Genomic DNA, 19,528 nt, shown 5'->3' on the forward strand with positions numbered 1-19,528 from the left:
AGCCAGGAATGTAACTTGTCGTTCACTGGGAGTTGCGAGACATTATAAGAAAGAAAATCTCTTATTGACCAGCAAGCATAGTGCATTGCCTGCTTTTCTAGGCCAAACATGGGTGCCCACTTCCTCTTGCCTGCTATGTTTCACTAGAATGAAAAGTATTCATCGGCAGGCTTATTGTCCTCTCCCATTTGTTGTGGTGAAAGTGCACATCTGCAGACTGACCTACAGATGTTGCTCCTGCAGTGTAAATTACTTTTGGGATTGGTGAGCTAATGTCAGTGACTTGCTCCTACACTTTTGGCTGGTGCCTCCCATTTCTGGATTGCTTATTGAACCCTTGTTGCATAGTAAAGGACTCCATCCTTCTGTACCAGAAGTCCAGCTGTCCTTCATTAGAACCTTCATTATTGCTGCCCATACATTCTGGTTATTTAACATTTTGTCCCATATTACACAGGTTCAGGCTTCTCTAGGCTGTAGCACATCCATCCATCCATCCTCAACCCCTTTTTCCCATTTTGCACATGGGGTCGGGGTGTCACTTTAGCAGTGACAGTTATCTCAAGCCAAGGTTTACACTGCTGGGTGGCTAGCCCAGCCACAGTAGTTCATTTGCACCACTCACTCGCGTGCACATGCACACTCACCTATGGCCAATTTAGTGCCCGATTCACCTACTGTATGTCTTTGGAATGTGGAAGGGAACTGGAATACCCATAGGAAACCTATGTGACCACAGGGAGGGCATGCCGACTCTGCACAGGAGGCACCCCAGCTGAGAATCGAACCGAAGGACCTCTTGCTGTGAGGCAGCAAAGCTAATCGCTGCACCACTGCAGCCACCCCTCTTCTAGGCTGTAGTCCTTCAATAATAATTCTTCAGTCTTGGAATTTGTCGTGCACAGTTGTAGAGAAGGTTTTCACTGCCTGTGAAGTGGTCTGTTGTGGCAATATTGCCATGGATGCTGTAGTCAAGATTATGCATGCAGTAACCTGAATAAAAGGATGGTTTATATCGGTTTCTTAACTTTGTCAGTCATTGAGACAGCAGGTTATAGATGCCTCTTTCAAAAATGGGGCTCTCTTTAGCTGAAATACTCAGGACCATGTAGAAAGACATATAGCAGCAGTGCTCTGAAGTTTATGTATGTATGTGTATGTTTGTGTGCGTTATATTTATGTATGTATGTATGTATATATATATATATATATATATATATATATATATATATATATATATATATATATATATATATATATATATATATATATATATATATATATATATATATTATATATATCTATGTGTGTATATATATATATATATATATATATATGTATATATATATATATATATAGATATATATATATATATATATATATATATATATATATATATATATATATATATATATATATATATATATATATATATGTATATATATATATATATATATATATATATATATATATATATAATATAGAGAGAGAGTTGAGAATGTGCTCCTATCAGATCCCATGGCAACTGACCAGGTAGATTACTCAACTTAATGCAGAAGGTTTTGGGTTCCATTTCCATACCAGGTTAAATCCATTATTGACACTGCAGTGCAGCACAAGGGGGTGTTGGACTCCTGAGCGTCATCCTTCAGATGAGATGTTAAGCCAAGGTCCCATCTGCTTGAGTTGCTGGTAATTTAGGTGGATGTACATGATCCCATGACACTTAAAAAGAGTAAGGGAAGTTCCCCAATGCCCTGGCCAAATTCCCTGTAGTAATATAAATACTACCTCTGGTCTCCCCTGAAAAATAGGCTACTAGCCTAGTGGGACTAAAATGGTCACTAAAGGATAACTCCTTACAGCCGAGAGTGACTCCAGGCATTTCTGCTGTTAACTCCTATTGTGCCTCTAGGTGTCAAAATATTGTTTGTTCATATTTGCATTAATAATTCCAAAACCATGCCACATACAGAGTATCAGAATATTTTATCTTGAAGCATGTGTGATGGCAAACACTATTGTGTTGGTATTTGACCTCTGTTTAATGCAGCTAAAGTTATATTGAATTTTATTTGTACATTGTTTCTTTTAATAATTTTCATATTTCTCTAAATATCTCAACATTCAGGTAAGGCTGACAGAATTGCATAGCCTCGTATGAAAGCTCACAGTTTCATGAAGAAAATCCTGCCAGTAGTATGTGTCTTGCTTGAATGGTTACTAAGATGTAATCTGTTTATACATTTCAAAATTAATATTCACTGCCTTTATTTTGGCTTATCAAAATCCAGTTTAAAGCATCAAACTGAATGAGTGTCACTAATGTAAAGATTAATTTATCCTGAATGGTTGATTTACAATTTTCTTTTAACACATGTATTTTCAGATATATGAATGAGTTTGTTTGAACTATAAGGTGACGACTTCAGTTTTTAAAGGCTCAAGCCACACCCACTGGGAATTAAAGGCACACACTTGTGCTGTACTGGAGGGAATGATGTAAAGTAAATTGACAGGTTATGATGGTCGTGTATCTAGTATGTTTTTTTTTCCTCCTAGTCTGCCTCCCATGTTACTTATGCCTTCAGTCAGTCTTGTGGGGAGTCCTCTTTACATTGTCTATGGGACCGTATGCTGGTGCTAGGAGGAGAATTTTTTGAAAATCTGTTTTTAGGAAGCTGTGGCTGCAGTACGAGATGGGTCCAACTCCTCAGGCTTTTGGCACATCAGTTATTTCTAGGCTGCTGGTCCCACCTTTCAAAGTTGTTGGAGTTGATGCCTTCTGCAGAGTTTGCCTCCTGCATTCCCACTGTTGAGTTTCTTTGTGCATGGGGTTGAGGGTTAACTTGTTTGGGGTAATTGTTTGGTACCAGTGTTATCAAGACCATTGCTGATGTCAGTGTTCAGGGTCAGGACTCTTGACATGGAGACCAGGGTGATGAAATCTCAGTCTTCTGCTTGGTATTCTCATCTAGCTCAGCTGGCCTTTTTATTAGACAGTAGGGCCTACTATTTTGCCTTGAGCTTGATTTCAGCATCAGCCTTTACAGCAATGATGTAGACTCTCGTGCATTTGACACCCTCCTCTCGTTTCAGCTGTGATTTCAGACTCAACAGAGTACTTGCCTTTAACTGGCCTTTTATCTGTCCACCATCTTTGCAGTCAGCAGAACAGAGGGGTCAGAGGCCTTTTGCATGATATGATCATGACAATATGTCATTTTTGGAAACATCACCATTAAGGCCCAGAAGAAAGGAAATGTGCAAAAGGAGACACTTGGATTCCCATCAAGAGTCTACTGCCTGGATATTGTTGACACTGAAAGCATGGATCTCCCCCACCCCTTAGATGATCTCAACTTTGGAAATCTTTAAGATGACAGAGGGAGAGTGGTCCCTAGATCTCATGACCTCTTCACAAAAGATTCTGCTGGAGACCTGCAGTCGTCTTCCTGGGTTGTCCCTTCTGTTGATAGCATGGCATATCTTATGGTGAAAACTTAATGGGGTGAATCAGAAAATCATGATATTGTGGCACCTGTGCCAAGGAAACCACACAAGGTTCCCCAGTCTTCTAAAGACTGGACAATTGCACCAACTATCAGACTGATTCTATTGTTGCTGTGGCAGCTCTTGAATGCAGTATCCTGCTTGTTCATACACTGAATGAGAAATCTGGGGAATTGGGCAGGTCTGGCAAACATATTTGTGTTCTGTCCACATTAACTTTGAGGGTAATGAACTTTTTGTTTCACATGCTGAAATTCCAGTGAGAGAGAACTGATGAAGTGACACTGTAAGTAAAGGTGCTGGTTGATGGCCAGCTAAAGTGCTTAACTGTGCACTCAGATGGCAGCAGTGTTCTCCATTGCCAGTCTTATCGTGCATCTGTCTTAGTTTTGCAGATGGTGCAGGTACAGCAGTAGATGCTGACATGCGTATTCACTATAGCACCCGATTACACCTCATAGACTTTTCAAAGTTCACCTTTTTTAATGCCTTATTTGATGGGACTGCTTTTTTCGATCTATATGTAGAGAGTTACCTGGAGAAGCAGAGAAAGAGAAACCCTGCTGTTTGTTTAAAGGTCCCACCTCTCCTGAGCATTTTCTCAAATGCATAATAGAGCTCATGTGGATCTTGGTTTTGAGATGGCCAGCAGCAACAGAATAGTCAAAGGATCACGAAGAAGTAGAGTGAGTGTTGTAACTTGAAGAACATTTGCCTTATCAGAGGCAAGAGTAGTCAGCAGCAGCATGAGTCTGGCAATCATTCCGAAGGAGGACAGCAGTCAAACCCCTGAGACTTTGCTAGACTGTCCTACTCCTGAATGCTCAATGGGATCATCTCTTCCTATATTTTAATTCATGACTGGTTATCATGTAGGATAGGTGGGTCCAGGAGGGCGATATCTCATGGTTGTGCACTTCTTTCTCACAGACCACCCCTGCCCCATTTTCCCTCATTACCAAGTGTTCCACCAATTCAAAGGTTCATAGGTTGGTACTAGGCTGTCGGCCCTAAGGCCTATGCAAGCCTAGCCATAACAATTCCCTGGAAATTTCTTCCCACAATAATGCTGTCAGAAAAAGAAGTATTTAACCTGTTATAGAGAAGAGCCATCCAGGAGGTCCTGCCAGATCAGAAAGGTTCAGGTTAATATTCCAGGTTTTTTGGTTCCTAAAAATGTCTCTGACATCTACTTAGTCTGCACAGCCAAATTATTTATCCCCATAAAAATTCTTTTGAATGGTCACGGTGCACTCCATTCTTCTGTCTGTGTTAGAGGAACACTTTATATGCCCTTTGAATCTCCAAGGTGCATGCTTCCACATAAAGATAGCAGAAAAGTCCAAGAAGCTTCTGCACTTCAGGTGGTGGTGTCAGTCATTACCTGTTCTGTCCAGTTTTCCCACAACCTCCAGGGTGTTCACCAAATAGTTACAGTGAGCCCAAGTATGTAGGGTAAAAGAATGTTTCTTTACATAAATGACTAACATAGAGCAGATGAATTTTTGTGAGAAGGCCCCTCTTGTCTCTTTCCATCTTAAGGAATTTTGGTAAATATTGCGAAGTCCCATATGCAGCACGATGGAATGCTTTCTTTCACATAGTGCACATTGTACATGCTGTCCTGCAGAGCACATCATCCCGCAGACAGGATTTTACCTTGCTATACCTTGCTCAGTCTTAGACTGCCAGTTAATTGCTGTGCCTCAGTCTGTACCCTACGGGGGACACTGTCAAAAGCAGACTTTTCAAGTGTATAATCATAGACACAGAGGACAACTTAATCCGTCTCCAAAATGTTGATTATAAATTGTGCCTATCCATGATTTACTTCAGTAATCTCTATATTTATAGGGAAGTTAAAGGATGACGTATTTAGGTGTATTGACTAATAGAGATTCTGTGCAGAGGCTAAGGATATGGGGAAGAGACTTGGTCTAAAATTATTAAAAAATAATAAATGCCAAGCTAATTGCAATAGTGTAGTTCATTTGGGCTTGTACCTAAACCAGAAATTTATCAGCCAGTGGAAGATTTATTTATATCAATAAATAGTGTTAAAGGATTTCTTCAGAGAAGGGGAATGGGCAAGAATAAAATGGGATAAAATTCATCTTTCTTGTAGAACAGGTGGATTAGGGCTACCTGGTATGAATGGATGCTAAATCTGTGCTTAGACTGATAGATGGTAGAACAGTGTGGAAATATGATGAAAGCAATTTGCTGAAACCGGTCTGGTTCTTATTAAACTTTTTGCTCTTGCCTTCCGGGTGCTGTTTTCTTGTTCAGTACATAGGGAAACGAGCCAGAGACAGCACCAAAGACCCAGGCAGTGTCATTTAGAAACTTCTAGGCCAGGGAGTTCTAGATTACAGGTCCCTGGCAGGGAACAAGCTAGGCCAACGAGTTCTGGAGTACAGGTCCCTGGCGGGGAACAACCAAGACTCTTCCATGGTAGATGTTCTTCTTGTTTCACTGTTGCAGTCATCACATTTGGGTTATCTGCTTGCAGGTAGCCCTCAGTCGGCCTGAATACCAGAGTCTTGGGATTTTTCGTCAGATGCTGTCACTTCTTCCATGACGTCAGGTCGTCAGGGGTATGAAACATGCAGCCAACGCCATTACATCAATCTTTCATGCCATGCTGTATCTGAATCAGAAGCAATTCGCAAGTACTGGTCGTCCGCCTCCTGAAATTTTTGTTTTTCGAGTTTCAGACATGAAGTCTTCTAAAAGATAAGTACCCCATTGGGGTTCCTTTTTTCTTGCTCTAACCGATGTCAGTAAAGTTAATAACTGTCTTGCCTGTGGAAACCAAATACCTCACAGAGATTTTCATTCTTACTGTGTCACCTGTTTAGGCCCAGACCACGATGTCCCTCGCTGTCGGTTTTGTGCCTTGTTCAACGTCTGAACTATTCGTCGAGCTACTTTTGTCGCTAAATTCTTTCGCTCTCTATCTCCGTATTCCGAAATGGTCTTAATAAGCCATCCAACTACCGATCTTCTGAAAAAAACGCAAGGATAAAGAGAGACAGACCGCATGGGTCCAAAACTGCCGACGACACTACCGTTAAGCTCGTCACCAGTCCGCCGGTACATAGTGAGACGCTTTTGCAGCCCCTGATACCCACTTCTACAGATTCGCAGGCTTCTACTGAGACCCATTCGGAGTCCGGTATGCCGCGAGATGCTTCTTCGACTGTGGAACCTGGGGATGTCTCTACCTTGGATGGTTCCGAAGCCACTGTTCAGGCACCGGCTTCTGAGGGTGTATTCAGGCCTTTCGATTTACATATTAAACAGACGACTTTGTTTCAAACCAAACAGTACCGAATTTCTCAGGCGTAGAGTTCGCACTATGCCTAGGAAACAGACGACCAAAGTGCATTCTCAGGCCCACATGCCACAAAAACAAATGCTTAGAATGGCTGAAGACCTTATTACTTTAATTAGAGGAAGTCTGCCTCCCCCCTTAAAAAGACCAAGAACTGATTTTCCTTCTGCTTCTTCAGATCAGGAGTCTGATAACTCTGACCCTTCTGATTACCAGGACATACCCTTCGCTACCTATGAGGATTCTGATGCAGAGGATTCCGTTCCCTCTGCTTCCCCACCAGGAGATTTTTCCTTTGGTGAAACCCTGCATACCCTTAGAGAGCATTTCCGCTGGGAGAGCCAGGACTACTTTCAGTCCAAAAAGAGACTTGGGGAATTTTTAAATTTGCTTCAGCACAGGCCTCTAGCTGTCCATCCTGTTCTGGAAAATTGTAAGTGATGTCTTCTTGGAATCCAGCCTTACTCATGATACTTTGCCTCCAGCTCCCAAGAAACCTGACAGGTACTATAGAGTACCTGACTCCCACAAATTCCTCTTTATGAATCCTGCTGCAGATGCAGAGACTATTTCCCAGGGACCTAAAGGCATTAAGGCTACAGCGGCCAAAAATCCTACCCCTTCGGACAAGGATTCTAGAGCTTTAGACAGATGGGGTAAGAAGGTATAAACCTCTGCTACTCTTCATCAGGGCTTTAAATTGTCACTTTCATATGTTAAAGTATCAGCAACATATTATGGAACTAATTAAAACAGAAAATTATGATTCCTGATTGTGCAGAACATAAAGATTTACAAGAGTTAATGCATTCTGCTAACCAAGCTGGTAAACATACTTTGCAATGTGGTTTTGATGCCTTAGAAGCATCTAGAAGGGCTGCTGTCACTGGGCCTATTCTTAGAAGGCATGCTTGGCTTAAGGAATAAACTTTGCCAGACCATATCAAAGCAAAATTACTAGATGCACCATTAAACCAAGAGCATCTATTTGGTAGTAAAGCAGAAGAAGTTCTCAAAAGGATGGAGGAAAAAGCTAAATCTATGCAAACTGTTAAGATTTCTTACAGGTACAGCCACATAGATTCAGTAGGCATTGGCCTTCAAAAAAACTGCCCTGCATGCCAAAAACTGGGAGTACATTACCCAGGACAGATGGGTCTTAAACATCATTTCCCAGGGATACAGATTCCACTTCCACTCACTCCCACCCCCAAGTGGATGGCCAGATCTCCTTGCAAACCAGTGGGCAGAGGCCCAAAAGCAAGTACTTCTCTTCTCATTATCAAGGCTATTCAGCCTGTCCCAGCAGAACAAAGGGGACAAGGCTTTTATTCCAATTTTATTCCTATTTGTTCTTGTACCCAGAAAAGAAAACTCTTGGCTTCTGGATCTGTCTATTCTCAACACCTTTCTGGTGGCTCCAAAATTCAAAATGCTTACTCCAACAGCTGCTTCCTATGCTAGCCAAGGACTCCTGGCTAGCAACCTTAGACTTAAAAGAAGCTTATCTGCACATCCCCATAAGGGAATCTTGCAGGAAATAGTTTCAGAGCATGCTCTATGCACTATCAGTTCTCTGCACTTCCCTTTGGCTTATCTACTGCGTCCAGGGTATTCACAAAATGCCTAGCTCCAGCCATTGCATATTGCATGCAGAGAATAATTCAAATTTACCCATACTTAGACGATTACCTGATTCAGGCGAACAGTCAGGAATTGCTACTACAGCACCTGACATTTGTAAAGAGACTTCTAACTTCACTGGGGTACACCATCAATGAAAAGAAATCACATCTGGTATCCAGCCAACAGATTGTATTCCTGGGAGCAAGCTTGTTCACAACTTCCCAGATGGCATTCCTCACTTCAGAAAAATAAATATATTTTATAAACTACTTCAGTCTACTAGCCACCAAAACCCAGCTATCTGTAAGAAAAATACTGCAAGCCCTAGGGTTCATGGCCTCTTGCATTCTACTAATTCCATATGCAAGACTGCATATGAGGAAACTTCAGTGGTACTTAAAAAGTCTCTGTCAACATTCGCAGGACCTGGAAACGATGATTCCTATCATTCCTTGCCTAAGGACAGAGTTCCTTTGGTGGGCAGAGGCCTGCTACCACAACAAGGAACTCGCTTTCACTCAACCCCCTGCCCCCCAAACCCGAACAACAGACTCATCAGACTATGCATGGGGGGTTCACTTGGCAGAACAATGCATTCAAGGTGAATGGAGCCCAAAGCAAGTGCACCTGCATATCAATCAAAAAAAATATTAGCTGTACAGAATGCTCTGACAGCCTTCAAGGTCCTTATTCTTCCAGGACAACTATTGGTAAAGACAGACAACACCACAGTTATGTGGTACATAACCAAGCTGGGGGTACCCATTCCTACCCACTCTTCAGATTAGCTATGGCTCTGTGGAACACAGCCTTGAGCAACCAAGTACACCTGCAAGCTCAATTCCTGCCAGGCAAACTAAATTCACTGGTAGACTACTTAAGCAGAAATCTCATGGACCCACACAAGTGGAAACTGGAACCCAAAAGATTCAAGCTTTTGAGGCACGGATGGGGGGCACCAGAGGTGGACCTCTTTACTTCCTCTCAGAACTATCAATTGAGCAAATATTGCACCAGAACTCCCCACAGCCAAGCTTGGAAAGTGGATGCCCTGTCCTTTACCTGGGAAAGCCTCTCAATCTATGCCTTTCCCCCTCTGCCCCTCCTCTCAAAGGTTCTACTAAAGATCAAAGAGGACAAGCCAAGGACAATCCTGATTGCACCAGACTGGCCACACCAGCACTGGTGTACCCTCTTTTGCGCAGTTTGACAGTAGTGCCACCATGGCACCTGCCTCAGACCCCTTCCCTGCCCTCCCAGCAGGAGGGCCAGATTTTGCTTCCATAGCTACAGACCCTGAACCTAGCAGCCTGGCTCATCCCCTGAACTCATCACCAGCAACCCTCAGTAAGCAGGTGCTGGATGTCATCCTTGAGGCAAGGAGGCCTAGTACTAGAAAATCCTATTCAGAAAAGTGGAAAAGATACTGTTCCTGGAGCTAGTCTCAGGGAATGGACACAACTGTGCCCTGCTTACCTCCTATACTAGATTTTACTTAACGGAAATGCTCCACAAAGGCCTATCCTTCTCTTCAATTAAGATTCATGCCTCTGCCATCTCAGGTCATTATAAAACTGAGCCACTCCCCTTCTCTCATCCTCTGGATAAACCATTCCTAAGAGGAGCCAAAAAGTTTAAGACCCCCCCCCCCCTGGAGAGTTCCCACTCTAGCCTGGGACCTTAACTTTGTATTGGAAAAACTCATGCTGCCGCCCTTTGAACCTGCTGCTACAGCAGAGTTAAAATTCCTCTCATGGAAAACAACTTTACTTCTAGCCATCACTTCAGGAAGAAGAGTGCCTGAATTGCAGGCCCTTATGGCTGTGGAACCCTACATTATCTTCCATGCTGACAGGGTTTCCCTCAGGACTAACCCATCATTTATGCCCACTGTGGTATCTAGTGTGGCTTTAAACCAATCCTTTCATTTGCCAACTTTTTTCCCTAATCCTCAGAATAAAGGGGAAAGGATCCTGCAGTCCCTGGGCGTGCACAGGCAGCTTAGGCTCTATCTGGACAAGACTAAGCCTTTCAGAAAAATCTGACCAGCTGCTAGTCAGCTTTGCTGCAGGGGCAGATGGCAAAGCCATTTCAAAGCAAACCATTTCTAAATGGATAGCACACTGCACCCATTTCTGCTAAAAGCACCATGGGAAACCTACCCCCCAGGGGATCAGAACGCATTCCACTAGGGATACATCAACCTCTACAGCATTTCTCAGGGGAGTCCCTACCAGGGACATCCTGGAAGCTGCAACCTGGAGCTCTGTACACACTTTCACCAAGCATTACCACTTGCCTATCTTTTCTAAATTCAGAGCTGGATTTGCCACAGCAGTCTTACAGGGCCTGCTTGCCAGCCCTAATGCTCCTTAACTACTACCTGCATCCATCCTCAGCTTTGGGAATCAACCCAAATGTGATGACTGCAACAGTGAAACACGAAGAACATAGTACAGTTGTGTACACTTACCATAAATGTAGACGTTCAAGTGTATTCAATGTTGCAGTCCTGATTACCCTTCCTCCAGCCCCCTAACTTCTCTTTACTTCTACCTTTTACGTTTGGCATATCTTGTATCATTGTTATTTACGTTTTGCTGGGGGTGTTCCATACCATGTAATTGCTTCCTATTTTGGGGGCTCCTGACAACTGGGGCAAGAAAAACTGATATAATGGCGTTGGCTGCATGTTTTATAGCCCTGACGACCTGATATGGAATAAGCGACAGCATCTGACACAGAAATCCCAAGACTCTGGTATGCAGGCCGACTGAGGGCTACCTGCAGGCAGATAACCCAAATGTGATGACTGCAACAGTGAATACGCTCGAACATCTACATATATGGTAAGTGTAGACAACTGTACTTTCCCCCTCCCTATCCCAGACTAGGTGGAAGGCTATCATTATTCTAAAGGAATTGGTCGCTCATTACTTCAGACCATTGGGTACTAAGGGGCTACAAACTCAAATTAAAGCAGATCTTAAATACCTCAGGCTTCCTAGACATTCCCCTAAACCAAAGAACAGAGGTTGTGTCTCAAATAGAGATGCCATGCACTTAGGGCTCATGGAACTGGTTCCAGAACACCAAAAAGGAAGGGGTTTCTACTTAAGATTCTTTCTAGTTCCTAGGAAGGAAGGCACATGGCGCCCTGTACTGGACCAGTTCTAAAGGTTCCAAAATTCAAGATGTTGACCCTTCAAAAACTTTTGCCCATAATCTCTCCAAAGGCCTTCATGGTTGCCCTGTATCTAAAGGACTCCTATCTATATATTCCCATAGAGGAATTGCACAGAAGCGTCTTATACATTAGATTAGGTACCAGACACCATCAGTTTTGTGCTGTGCCCTTTGGCTTGTCTGCTGCTCCCAGGGTTTTCACAAAGTGCTTAGCCCCTCTAATTGCCTTCTGCAGAACAAAAGGGGTTCAGATTTACCCCTGTCTGGATGATTGCCTTAACCATGCTACAAGCCTGACAAAACTCAACTCAGACTTTGTGCACCCAGAACCTCTTGACTTCCCTGGGTCCACTGTAAGTCAGCAGACATTTCATACAGATCCCTCAACCAGGATTGTGCCCCTGGTGGCCCTCCTGGATTCTACCCTCTTAAAGGCTTTCTTGCCTCCAGACAAAAGTCTCTCTCCTGACTCTGTACTTCCAAAAAATCACGGCCAGAGATTTCCTCACAGCAAGAGAGTACCTTAGGGCATTGGATTATATGGCCTCTTGCATCCTCATGGTCATCCCTGCCAGGCTACACATGAGGAAACTCCAATGATACATCAAAAACGTGTGGTGCCAGCATATACAGCTACTCTCAACCAAGATCAAACTGATTCCTTGCCTCAAGGAGGAAGTTGCATGGTGGGGCCAAGCTTGCTTCCTCAACCCAGGTCTCCCCTTCAGATCCCCCCCAGAGCAAACACTGACCACAGATGCCTCAGGGAATCTAGGAAGCTCATATAAGTCACTTCCAGACCCAGGGGAAGTGGGACCACCAGGTCAGAAACAAACATACAGATTTAAAAGAACTATTGGCGGTACAAAAAGGCCTGGTAGGTCTCAGAAATAAGTGAAAACCAGAGTTGCTAGTAGTGAACACAGACAGTACCACAGTCATGGTACGTAAACAAGGATGGGGGGCACACGCTCCTACCCTGTCTGCTGCCTAGCAATGGATGATTGGAAAACGGCACACTCACTGGGGTTACACCTCTTGGCACAATACCTACCAGGTGTGCACAGCCATCTAGCAGACCACCTCAGCAGAAACCTGTCAGACCCTGACGAGTGGCAACTCTATCGGGAAACATTTTTCATTATAGCCAAAAAAATAGGGAGTTACTCAAATAGACCTTTTTGCCACTAGGGGAAAATGTTCAATTGGAAAAGTTTTCCACCAGGGAAAAAATGAAGTTAGCCTGGGTGATGGATGCTTTCTCCTTCCCTTGCACAGGCTTCTTCATCTATGCCTTCCCCCAACTCCTCTGCTCCACAGAGTGCTCCTAAAGAAAAGGGAAGAGGGGCCAAGAGTAACACTAATAGCCCCAGACTGGCCTAGGCAGCTCTGGTACCCTCTGATGCTCAGCTTAATCAGCATGAAACCATGACAGCTGTCGCAGAGATTGGGCATTCTTATGCAGGACAAGGGAAAGATTGTGCACCTCAACACGCAGATCCTCAAACTGTCAGCATGGAGGATACTATAACATGTTGGACAGATCCTATCCTAGACGATCACGTTCAGAATACTCTAAAAGAGGCCGGGAAGGCCCAATACTATCAAATGGAAAAGATTCTACCCTTTGTACTTGCAACATGCTAGGAATCCTCATGTAGCCAAGATCCTGGTCATCCTGGCCTGCCTGGCCAGTCTCTTTGGCAAAGACCTGTCTTACTCCTCCATAACAATTCATGCCTTGGCTGTTTCAGCCTATATTCCTGCCCATCCTCCTGTGTTCTCTCACCCCCTTGTGAAACATTTTCTTAGAGGGGTTGATCCACATCAGGCCACCTAGAAAGCCTCTGCCCCACCCTGGGACCTTTATTCTGTTCTGAAGAAACTTACTCTTTCACCATTCGAACCATCTGCTTCAACTGACTTAAAATTATTGACATGGAAGACTGCCATCTTGTTAGCCATCACTTCTGCTAGAAGGGTTTCTGAACTGCAGGCACTCATGGCAGTGGAATCTTCCCCATCTTCCACCCAAGTCCAGAGTAGGATTTGCCACTGCTATTGTACAGGGCATCCTCACCTCTCCTTAATCTGCCACCCCCACTTCTCAGCTTTGAGAGTCATTCCACAAGTCAGAACTACAGCAGTGAAACACAAAGAACATAATACAGTTGTGTATACTTAATATAAATGTAGACATTAGAGTGTGTTCACTGTTGCAGTATCCCCCCCAGTCTACAGGGTAGGCTTTAACAAGCTTCTTCTCAAGTCAGGGGGACCTTCCTCTTGCCCCTTTCCTTTCCTTTGGTTCATTGTCAAAGAACCTTGACTTCAGAACCCATCTAGGAGGGCAAGAAAAACCGAACTCTTGATGCCAGCTGCCTCCCATTATACCCGAGCGTTTTCATGTTGGTCAGGGTGTCCACTGAGTGTTCGAAGAGGGAGATTTTTCTCTGGTAGTCTGGCTGGCCGAGGGCTTCCAAGGTGGGAAATCCCAAAGTCAAGACTGCAGCAGTGAGTACACTTGGAACATCTACATTTATGGTAAGTATGCACAGCTGTACTACTTTCTGTTTCACCCATTCTATTACTTGTTATTGCTTCCTAATGACGTACTAGGTTCCTGTCCCTTTATTTTGGGCTTGGATCTACTCTGTGATACGGCACAGTAGATGCTTGCCCACAAGGACAGGAGCATCTAAAAAAAATGTGGAATTCAAAGTGAAGGGAAGGACAAATCCAATTGTAGATTTGTGGGGAGGATAGTCTTTGCTAAATCAGCTATTAAGGTAAGAATAGATGTATTTAAAAAAAGGAAATAGCATGCTTAATTGCTACAATTTTTACATTTTTTACTGATTGTAATGTTTTGTTGTTTTCTAATAGTATTCGTACATCTACTAATAGTCAGGTTAATAAGCTGACACTAACTAGTGATGAGTCAACACTGATTGATGATGGAGTGGGCAGAACCGATGGCTCATTTGATGAAGAGGACGTCAGCCGAGCAGTAGACAATGAAAAGGATGGTGTAACTTACAGTTATTCCTTTTTCCACTTTATGCTATTTCTTGCTTCTCTTTATATCATGATGACGTTAACCAACTGGTACAGGTATGTCATATCCTTTGTTTTTCCATGCTATATAGTTTTACTCTCACAAACCTCTGCATCTGAAGTAGTTAACTTCATTTGATCAGCAACTTGTGGGTATCTGATCCGACCTGGATCCGAGCCGGCAGCTTTCCAAGCTAGAGATCCAAGCTCTAAGCTCCTCCCCCTTACCCATAATACCTGCTACCTCCCTCCAGTCCTCGAATCTCGTTTGCCGCGGCTTCTGTAAGCACAAGTGACGAGCTCCTTGCGATTAGGTAAGATTAGAATAGGTGTTTTTCTCTGTCTTTTATCAGTTTAAAAAGTGTGTGTATGTGATAGTCGATCCCTTAGACTAGTGAATTTAGTTTAGTTAAACTTAGTGTATTTCCCTTCCCCTTATCTGTGTGTTAGGGAGTGTGATTGTGTTAGTCATGGCCGAAGGCCCTAAGGCCATTTTTTCCAAATGCTCTGAGTGTGGCCATAAGCTGTCCCCAGACGATGGCCACACAGTGCATTCTTTGCCTGGGGGTTGCACATTTAACATCAGGCTGCCAGATTTGTGCTGCCTTTAACCCCCGAGCTGCGAGAGACAGGAGGAACAAGCTAATCTTAGTGGGCCTTTTGCCCGCGGATTCTACTTCCTCCTCTCCCTCAGTGGTGCCAGTCGCGGCTGCAGCTGTTTGGCCAACGGTTCCTTCTCCCCTGGCCGGGACTCAATCTCCCACTGTGTCCCAGGGAGAGAGGGACCCTAGAAAGAAAGAGAAGAGAGATAGAGGGAGAAAGAGAGAGAGACAAGGACAGGGAGAGGCATAGGAGCCACAAGCGGCAGGCCGACTCTGCCCCCGCCGGCTAAGCAGCTCTGTTCTCCCTTGAAGGTTTATGGGTCCTCCCCCTCTCGGCTCCGTTCCCCACGTTTCTCTATGGAGGAGGATCCCCGGCCACCTTCGAGGTCGTCGAGGTGGACTTCCCGGCCAGCCTCGGCGGCTTCTAGGTCCACAAGAAGCCTTTCTGACGCGGACATGGACCGCATGATGCGTCGCTTCCTTCAGGCCCAGATGCAGATGGGAGTGCTCTTGCCTCCCCCCCCTCCCCCCCGGGGGGAGCTCGGCCCCCTTCTTTGCCTTCATTGCTCCTTCTCCGATCCATTATCTGGTTTTGGAGCCATCGGATCCGAGTAGCCTCTGAGCTGGGGAGTCGGCGCCGATAGTAATGGCTACTTCGCCGGCCTTACCTTCGAGTTTATCGGGTCCTTTTTCGGATCCTAGCTTTCGGGGCCTTGAGCCGAGCCTCGGATCCGGAGGGGTGAGTGTGTCTTCGGCTCCGATACGGTCGGAGCACACCTCCCTTTCGGGTCCGATCACTTCGGTGCCGATCCACACGTCTTATCCGGGGGAGGGGCTGCTCTCAGATCCCAGGGAATGCGGTTCACCTTTCGATGTGGTGGAGAGGGTCCTCTCGAGGGATTCGAGGCCCCAGGCTCGTGCTACGGATCCACCCGTCATTCCCTCACAGATGGGCCTGTTTTCCATCATCCGGCCTCAGGGACAGCCTGCGTCTACACCCCAGCTAGTTCCTGTAGAGGAGCATGACCCAGTTGGTGAGCCCTCCTCGGACAGTCCCCCCGAGGAGGTTCCTCACAAACAAAAGTGTAAGAGGAGGCACTTGGACTCCCCTGAGTCCCTCACAGAAGACACTGACTTGGAGGAAGGGGAAGGTTCCCCAGGTCACCCCCCTAGGACGCCTCCTTTGGAGACATTATGGAGATGCTGCTCATTAGAAGGGGGTGGTCAGCCCAAAAACCTTCCTCGGATAAGTCGGTGTTTCTGGAGGCGTTTGACACAGGCCCGTCTACCTCTTGGGTGTCCCCTCCAGCCGACCCCCTGGTAGATCTAATTACTACCAGGGCGTGCAAGGAGCCGGACACTGTAGAGCCAATCCCCAGGAGACCAGATAAGATCCTTAGTCCCCCGACAGACAGGACAGCGTGGGATAAAGGTTCCCCGGTAGATGCCATGGTGGTGGCGGCTGCCACCAAGAAGGAACTGGCACAGGATAGTTCCTCGGTCCATCCCCCTGACAAGGAGTCTCGGACGGATTGCATCAGAAAGTGGATGTTGGCTTCAGCCACCTTTTCCATAAGGGTGCTGAATTACTTGGCACCCGTGATTAGGCATCAGCGGGATCTAGTGAAAGAGTATGCTGGGTCACCCCCGGAGTCCATGTCGGCCGAGGACAAACGAACCCTCTCGGCATGAATGGCCACTCTAAAATCGATATCCAATACATCTATGCGGCTTTTCTCCCATGCCACCGAGGGGGCAGCTAGAGCCAGCGGAGCAGGCATCGCCTTATGGCGTCACGCCTGGCTCCAACTTTGCGATTTTGCAGAACCCTTCAAGGCTTCCTTCGCGAATGCTCCCTTTGACGGTTCTTCACTGTTTGGCAAGACCGTCTGCAATACGCTGCTCCAGAGCGAGAAAGATGGGAAGATGTCTGCAGTCGGAAACCGCTTCTCGGCTCCTCAAAGGTCCTTTTCCAGGAACCAGAGAGGACAAAAGAAGATGTGGTTCCGGAAATCTCAACAATCCCATTACGCTCTGGACCCTTCGTCCTTCAGAGGCAGGGGAGGACAAGGAGGACGCCGGCCCAGAGGCAGAGGGGGGCCGAAGAATTTCGGGTCGAGGGAACCTTTTTCCGACCGACCCGCACAACAACCCTGAGGGGTTGCCTGACTGCTCCTCTCTGGAGGCAGTCGCGGGGGTGTTTTTTGGAACACCTAGCACATTGGGAGTCCATCACGACAGATCGCTGGGTGCTCCGAATAGTATCCAGAGGTTACTCGATCCCCTTCATAAATCCTCCCCCTCAGTTGAGGCGCCTCCCCGATGTTCCACCCAGTCAGAGGGAGGCGGCGGCTTTAGAGATAAAGGAGCTGCTAAGAAATAGCCATCCAGCACGTTCCCCCAGGCCAGTCCGGGTTGGGCAATTACTCCAGGTTCTTTTTTGTGCCAAAAAAGACGGGGGACTTAAGACCAATTCTCGACCTGTCTACATTGAACTTGTTCATTGCCAAGGAGAAATTCCGGATGGTCACTCTTCAATCTATTCTCCCCCTTCTGCAGGAGAACTACTGGATGTGCTCCATAGACCTCAAGGATGCATACTATCACATTCTCATGGACAGGCGATCCAGGTTTCTCCGCTTTCAGTTGGGGGCCAGTCATTATCAGTTCAGGGTCCACACTTTTGGCCTCACCACAGCCCCCAGGGTGTTCACCAAGGTCATGGCAGTTGTAGCGGCCCACCTGAGGCTTCAGGGAATACAGGTCTTTCCTTAACTGGACGACTGGCTCCTCGCCGCTCCCACCAGGCATCTACTATGCTCAGCCAGGGAGTGTTTCCTGCTCTTGGCCCACCAGTTGGGGATCACTATAAATTACAAAAAATCATCCCTTCAGCCTGTTCAGGTCCTGGACTTCATAGGGGCCAGAATAGACACGCTTCTGTCCAAGGCCTTCTTGACGTCGGACAGACTCCGCAACCTAACTCTCCACGTCTTAGCACTTCTACAATCTCCTGAGGGCCCTAGGGTCTATGGTAGCAGCTATCAGCCTTTCACCCCTAGCCCGCTTGAACATGAGGGTTCTTCAATGGACCTTACAGGTCCAGTGGTCCATCCTTCGACATCCGTTGGACTCCCCGATTCCCCTCAGCAGGGTTTGCAGGGAATCCCTGCTTTGGTGGCTCCATTCCCGAGAGCTTCGGGAAGGGTGGCCATTTTTGATGCCTCTACCCCAAGCCACGGTGATCATGGACGCTTCTCACCTAGGGTGTGGGGGGGCATTGCATGGGCAGAACTGTCCAAGGCACGTGGATTCAAACAGAGACCGTTCTGCATATCAATGTTCTGGTGATGAGGGCAGTGCTTCTAGCGTTGCAAGCTCTCCATGCCCTTCTTCCTCTGGGGACTATTGCAATTTAGACAGACAACATGTCAGTGGTCTGGTACATCAACAAACAGGGGGGGACCAGGTCTTACCCTCTTTGCCAAGAGGCCATGAGAGTTTGGGAGTGGGTGATATCCACCAACCGTTTTCTGTAAGCAACGCACATTCTGGGTCGGTCCAACATTTTAGCGGACAAGCTGAGTCGAACTATTCTCTCACTTTACGAGTGGTCTCTGAACCCCTTAGTAGAGAAACAGATCTTCCTCAAATGGGGTCAACCTTGCTGCGATCTCTTCGCATTGCCTTCAAACGCAAAGTGCAGTGAGTTTTTCGCTCTAATTCCCGCGCCGGGGGAGAGCCCCAGAGATGCTCTAGTTCATGCTTGGCCATAGGGTCTTCTTTATGCTTATCCTCCTCTCCCGTTAATGAAAAAATTCTTGCAGAAAGCTCGTCGGTTGGGGAGCAAGGTTATCCTCATGGCCCCATTCTGGCCTCGTCAAACCTGATTCCCGTACCTACGGTCTCATCTCATAGCTCCTCCTTGGATCTTAGATCCTATTCCGGATCTGATCTCTCATCCTTCGGGATTGAAAATTCCGAATCTGGATGACCTCAAGCTTTCGGCTTGGTTGATCCAGTTCCATTAATGGCTAGGACTCCCGGTATCTCGTCCGCAGTTAAATCCATCCTGGTGGCGGCACATAAGCCTTCTACCAGGAAGGTCTACAACAGTAAATGGAAACGTTTTTCCATCTGGGCTGGGCGTAGGAATTTGGACCCTTTTACGGCTCCCATTCCAACAGTACTTGAATTCCTATCTCAC

At 45.9% G+C, this 19,528-nt stretch overlaps 1 protein-coding gene across 1 annotated transcript in view; it reads left to right on the plus strand.

Annotated features, from left to right (window-relative positions):
* SERINC1 (serine incorporator 1) overlaps positions 1-19,528 on the plus strand; it is a gene marked incomplete at its 5' end in the record, with an annotated part of 787,452 nt that overhangs the window by 589,128 nt on the left and 178,796 nt on the right. The window contains 1 exon segment of the mRNA XM_044073769.1: positions 14,549-14,776. Within this exon segment, the coding sequence (XP_043929704.1) occupies positions 14,549-14,776 (228 nt within the window).

The sequence above is a fragment of the Protopterus annectens genome, chromosome 1.part1 (genome assembly GCF_019279795.1).
Source record: "Protopterus annectens isolate FY-2018-M chromosome 1.part1, PAN1.0, whole genome shotgun sequence".
Lineage (NCBI taxonomy): Eukaryota > Metazoa > Chordata > Ceratodontiformes > Protopteridae > Protopterus > Protopterus annectens.